The 6,054-nt window shown below is 50.5% G+C and overlaps 1 protein-coding gene across 1 annotated transcript in view; it reads right to left on the reverse strand.

Moving 5' to 3' along the window:
• Positions 1-1,172: 1,172 nt before the first annotated feature.
• LOC103755544 (apoptosis-stimulating of p53 protein 2-like) overlaps positions 1,173-6,054 on the reverse strand; it is an 8,503-nt gene continuing 3,621 nt past the window's right edge. The window contains exons 3-5 of the mRNA XM_029963981.1: positions 3,496-3,599; positions 2,931-3,068; positions 1,173-1,448 (exon numbers count right to left, since the gene is read on the reverse strand). Of these exons, the coding sequence (XP_029819841.1) occupies positions 1,185-1,448; positions 2,931-3,068; positions 3,496-3,599 (506 nt within the window). The 3' untranslated portion in view covers positions 1,173-1,184. The remainder of the gene's footprint in view (positions 1,449-2,930; positions 3,069-3,495; positions 3,600-6,054) is intronic.

Consider the following 6,054-nt stretch of genomic DNA (forward strand, 5'->3'; position numbering starts at 1 on the left):
AACCTCTCCCCCACGGGTGTTTCTCAGAGAACTGGGCCAGCACTGAGCTACTCCCATGTGCCTGCAGTGCTTTGGGGAGGGACAAGACAACCTCCCACTTCTGCTTGGAAGAGAATAAGAAGTCATTCCCTTTCTCTCTCTCTGACCCAGCACCAAAGCAGTCCTGTAGGACAACACCGGACTATGCATGGAAGGTCTGATTCAACTGGGAAAGAAAAAAACCCTAAACAATCAAACAAAACCACCCTGAATTTCAAGGTAAAAATATGCTGCTTCCTGAACAGGAGCACACAAAACGCATTGAAGCCAAAGAGAAAATGACAAACCAAAAAAAAAAAAAAAAAGAGCCAAAAGAAATGTTCTGCCTGCCTTGATACGCTCTCTGCTTGATCATTCCAAAGGAGATTCTCCACAGATCAGTTCAACGAAAAATGCTTCTGCAGTCCGTGCTGTCAAACAACTCAAATTGCTCACTAAGAGAATTACCTAATTTAGAACAACTGAATCATAGAACCTCAGTGCAGCCGAGGGATTTCATGCCCCCTGTGCCTCTTGCATTGGGGAAACGGACTGGGATGCACTGGGAGGGACTGAGGGCAGTGGGGAGGGATGGGGATAGGACTGGGAAGACTGGAGAGGGACTGGGGGCACTGGGGGGATTTGGGCTGGGAGTGGGGACACTGGGGTGGGACTGAGATTTGCGGGGGGGGGACTGGGAGCACTGGGATGGGACTGGGGACAGTGGGACTGGGGGCACTGGGATAGGAAGGAGATGTGCTGGGGAGGGACTGGGCCGGGCCTGAGGGCACTGGAGAGGCCCTGGGGACACTTGGGGGAACTGGGCTGGGACTGGGATTCTCTGGGGAGGGACTGGAGGTACTGGGGCACCACTGGGATGGGACTGAGGTCAGTGGGGAGGGAACTGGGATAGGACTGAGCCAGTAGGGAAGGACAGGGGTGCACTGTGGAGGGACTGTAATACAGCAGGGAAGCACTGGGATAGGACTGGGATCACCAGGGAGGGAATTGGGATGGGACTGGGCGAACTGGGGAAGGACTGGGTTGCACTGCGGGAGCACACTTGGGAGGGAATGGGTGTGCTGGCTTGCACTGGGGGAAAGGGGAAGGGACTGGGATGAGAGTGGGGGCACTGGGGTGGGACTGGGAGCACTGGTGGCACTGGGCTAGGACTGGGGGAACTGGGGAGGGAGCTGGGAGGGACTGCAAGGTGACTGGGATGGGAATGGGATGCACAGGGAAAAGGAGCACAACGCACTGGGGAAGGACTGGGATGGGACTGGAGACACTACAAGGGAGTTGGATGCACTGGGTGCGACTAGGGGCACTGGGGAGGGACTGGGGGTAGTGGGGAAGAACTGGGATGGGACTGAGGGCACTGGAGATGGACTGGGGAGAACTGGGCTAGCACTGGGGGCACTGGACTGTGACTGGGATTGTCAGGGGAGGGACTGGGGGAAGTAGGATGGGACAGGGGTCATTGGGGAGGGATTGGGGACAGTGGGACTACAGGCACTGGGATGGGACTGAGATGCGCTGGGTGGGCACAGGGATGGAACTGAGGTCACTGGGGAGGGAACTGGGATGGGACTGGGAGCACTGGGAAAGGGACTGCAGGGACTGGGATAGGACTGGGAAGGGACTGCAAGGGGAGTGACATGACTGGGGAGGAGACTGGGGGGTGTGCCTGAGAATCTCTGGGGAGGGACTGGGACCACTGGGATGGGACTGCTGTCACTGGAATGGGACGCAGATGTACTGGGAAGGGACTGGGGGCACTGACGATGGCACTCGAATGCACTTGGGAGGGACTAGGAGCACTGGGATGCAGTGGGGAAGGATTGGAGGCACTTGGATGGGATTGAGAGAACTAGGATGGCACTGAGGGCACTGGGGAGGTACCAGGGGCACTGGGTTGGGACTGGGCTGCACTGGGGGCACTTGGGAGCAAGTGGGATCACTGGGGAGGTAACTGGGATGGGACTGAGGGTACTGGGGTGGTACAGGGAGCACTGAGGGCACTGGGGAGGGACGGGGATGCGACTGGGGGCACTTGGAATGGTACTAGGGAGGGACTAGGATTGGACTGGGGGCACTGGGGAGGGATTGCAATGGGTTTGAGGTAACTTTGGAAGGACTAGGAGCACTGGGGAGGTTCTGGAGGGAACTGCACAGGGAGCTGGGTTGGGACTGAGGGTACTAGGGATGGACTGGGATGGGACTGAGGGTACTGGAGACAGAGTGGGATGGGACTGGGGTGCAGTGGGGGCAATTGGGAAGGAGTGGAGGCACTGGGAAAGGAACAGGGATGAGACTGGCTGCACTGGGATGGGGTTTGGGGCACTTGGGAGAAACTGGGATGGACTCAGGAGGGACTGGGGACAGTGGGAAGGGACTGGAAAGCTGAAATTGAAACAGACTCACCTGAGTCACTGTCTAAGAAGTCCTGCTACAGCTCCTGAGCCCGAACAACAGCCGAGGGGCCTCAACCCCAGCACTGGCCCCTCCTCCCCCTCACTGTTAACACCTGGGCCTTCTCCATAGAGCATCTGACTCTACCCAGTACTCCCAGTTCCATCCAACGGCTGGCAATAGAATTACTAGACTCCCCAGAGTGCTCCAAAAACATAATCTCAATCCCACAGTAATTTCTACTCAAAACCAACAGTCCCTGACCAAACCATCCAGTCCATATTCTAGCCTCCATCTCTATCCCAGCCCCTCAGTGATTTCAGCTTGAGACCCACAAGCTTTATTTCACTGCCAGCTCTGCTCTCTCAGCAGCAGCTCCAAATCTTGCCATCGCCGCCATGGGAAGCTGCTACAGGTTCTCACTGCTGTATCTGCTGAGAAGGAGTATTTCAAAAGCTGTGTCATCCCTGTCAGACGGAATGTTTGAGTTTCCTGCATACCTGTGCTTCTCGCAGGAGATCTTTGCTGCTCTGCTTTTTCCTCAGGGTGCTGAGCCCCGCAGACTGGCCCATGGAATCAAACATCCAGAACGCATGCACTTTCCTTCTCTTGGTCTCATAAAAAAGTTTCTCCCTCAGCTGTTGTTAGAGAGAAGGCAACTTTCCAAAGGGCTGCCACAACTGTAGGAACAGGAGTCCTGCTCTGTGCAATATTCCCCACAGCGGACGCAAGGAATGCGGTTTGTGTCCATCCTTCCCCTGCACTAGGAACCCCTCGGCCTGCCGGATGCTGCAGCTTGCAAATGGAACAGGAGCACGTAAGAAAACATTAGGATCTGCTTCGCCATCTTAAGTGAGTGGTGGGCTTGGTTTCTTTCTTTTTAAAATCCCTGCAACACCATCCTAAAAATTATATAGCAATATTCTTGGGGCCTTTTTTTTTTTTTTTGCTGCTTTCAAATGAATTCTCAATATTTACTGAAGCATTTAGAAGAGACAGATACCATCAACTACATTTTAAGATCAGCCAAGCACATAAGAACATACCTTGTCCTTCACTAGTCACAATTCCTGAAGTCGAGGCTGATTCCTGACCAATATGATTGTCTGCATTTGAACTACTCCAGTCAGGGGCAGACGGGGAAGGTTTTGCATGGGCGACCATAGAACCTAGGAGAGAACAAGTGGAACAGACTAAGCTGAAATGACAGTTTTTATTTACTTACTTATTATAGGGAGGGTTTTTTTTGCAAGAGTCAGGTCTAGACAGTGTGCAAGTATCACAGACAGGTGAACTGCTATAAACCTATCGCTATAGATTTCCAGTCATTTCATTTCTTTATTTGTTTGTTTTAAAAAGAGAATGCAAACCAACTTCAGAGACAACCACCAAAGCAGCGGCAAAACTATTTGTCCTAGCACACACCCACACCTAGAGCATTCAGAAAGGAAACTTCTCTAGACTGCCTTCCTGCCAGCTAGCAGGAAACTTTCTTTGAATATCTGCAGTAAGTTAAAAGTGGCACGATATTAAGAAAGCATGGAAAACACTGTTGTGCAAAGACAAACACAGTGCTTTAAAGCACAGACAGACCCTGCCAGTGACATCCAAAACAGGAGAAAAATTCTCTGCGTGTTCAATGTGCACAGAGGTACTGCATTACAGCTGATCTTCACGTTCCCTGAAGTAGACAGGCAGGTCTGCAAAAATCACTAAGGAAGTGCTTGCAACTTGCTTCACCAACTTCTCTCCATTACAGCCTAAAGAACGTAATATAATGAGTATTGTATTACCTAACCCTAACCCTAACTGTGAAATTCAAACAGTAATGATAAGCAGCGGGAGAAAAGCTTCATTCTGACAAAGTAGAAATGTCTCTCTAAGAATGTAGTCACTGTGTCCAAATGCAACAAAGGAAGAGGCGATCTTTTAGTCCAAATAGCTCAGGACCACGCATTCCTCTAGCAAAAATTCGAATTTTGTATGGTCTAGAGCTAAAATTCCACTCCAGTAGTTTTAGGATCAGCAAACCAAATGAAATGAAACAATCCTCCAAAAATAAACAGAACTATTCCACAAGCTCACTCTTTATTTTTTCCTTTGAGGAAAATCAGAGTTTCTCTTCTCTCCCAGGTGAAAAGTGAGTCTTCTCTGAAGAGATCACAGAAGAGATATTTGCAAGTCTCTAGTTTTCTCCACACTTCTCTCATGGAACTGAACTGTCTCTCATAGGGAGAAACCCATGGAGAGAAGCCAAGCAAATCTCCACTAACTTTCCAAGTAGCAGAGGCCAAGCCTCAGGTCAGCAGCAAGTCAGTACCTTTATTGCTATTTCTGTGCTACAATCAACTGCTTCCTTTGTAATATTTCCTGCAGTGCTGGCTAATGCTTTACATGTGTCAGTTCCAAAATGCACGAGCAGAAAACTTGGCTTTGCTAGTTGTTAAATCCAGGCACCAGGTTACCAGGTATGACCCAAAACTGCCTCTAGAAACTCAAATGCACACTGGTGTATAGCTTTTTTAAAAATAAATTAAAAAATAATTAGTTTACAGAAAAATCCTTCTGCAGACCACACTGTATAACAACTGAAATTGCTCACTAAGAGAATTACCTAATTTATAACATGGAATCATATTACCTCAGTGCTTATAAAATTTATTCGCTGGCACAAAAAAAAAATAATTGCTCACAGTGAAACTGACATCGCAAATAACTCTTTGCTTTAAAAACCAGCACTGGATCAGAGCCCACCATGGCTCATCCTGGGAGGGTCTGCAGAAGCCAAATCTCAGCTAAGGGCATTCCTCGGGGAATCCTCCTCCAGGAAAATGGGAGTGCCTTCCAGATCCTGACATCTCTGCACAGTTATGGCAAACCGACAATATTGCAAAGCTGTGCTTCCCAACCCATGCTCCTTTCTGGAAACCAGAAAATAAGGAAAACATCCGAGGGGCAATGGGAAGAACAGCTGCTGGAACAGCTCTGATTTCACAGGTGGGTTTGGTAATCCACTTTAGCCAGGCTGGGATTTTCCCGACCTGTCCATCACCATGTTCATGAGAACACAGCTGCGATGGGCAGGGCATGTCTCAAGGATGAAGGACCACCGCCTCCCTAAGATCTTGCTCTATGGTGAACTTGCCACCGGCTGCCGCATGAGAGGAGCCCCGAAGAGAAGATACAACGACTGCCTGAAACAACATCTCAGCCTCGGCCACATTGATCACCATAACTGGTTTACTCTGGCCTCAAATCGGGAGGCCTGGAGACACACCATCTATAACGCTGCTGCTTCCTTTGAGAACGCAGCAGGATCACTCTCGAGGAGAAAAGGCAATGCAGAAAGAACCGTGTTCTGCAGAATATACCATCTAAGGAGTCTTTCTGCTGTGCCTTTTGCAATAGGATATGTCTGTCTCGTACTGCCCTCATAAGCCACCAACGTGCATGCAACAAACGTGGATAGAGCCTTCCCAAATCTTCGTTCGCGAAGCCCAGCCATGATGACTGTGAGGCACTGCCACAGGTGGCCCAGAGGCGCTGTGAGAGGCGATGACCTCCCGGGCCACGCAGCAGCGACCGGCCCAGACCCTGCGGGCACTTCCCGCAGCCAAACCAGCG

Source organism: Manacus vitellinus, unplaced genomic scaffold (assembly GCF_001715985.3).
Source record: "Manacus vitellinus isolate BGI_N305 unplaced genomic scaffold, ASM171598v3 scaffold_67_pilon, whole genome shotgun sequence".
NCBI lineage: Eukaryota > Metazoa > Chordata > Aves > Passeriformes > Pipridae > Manacus > Manacus vitellinus.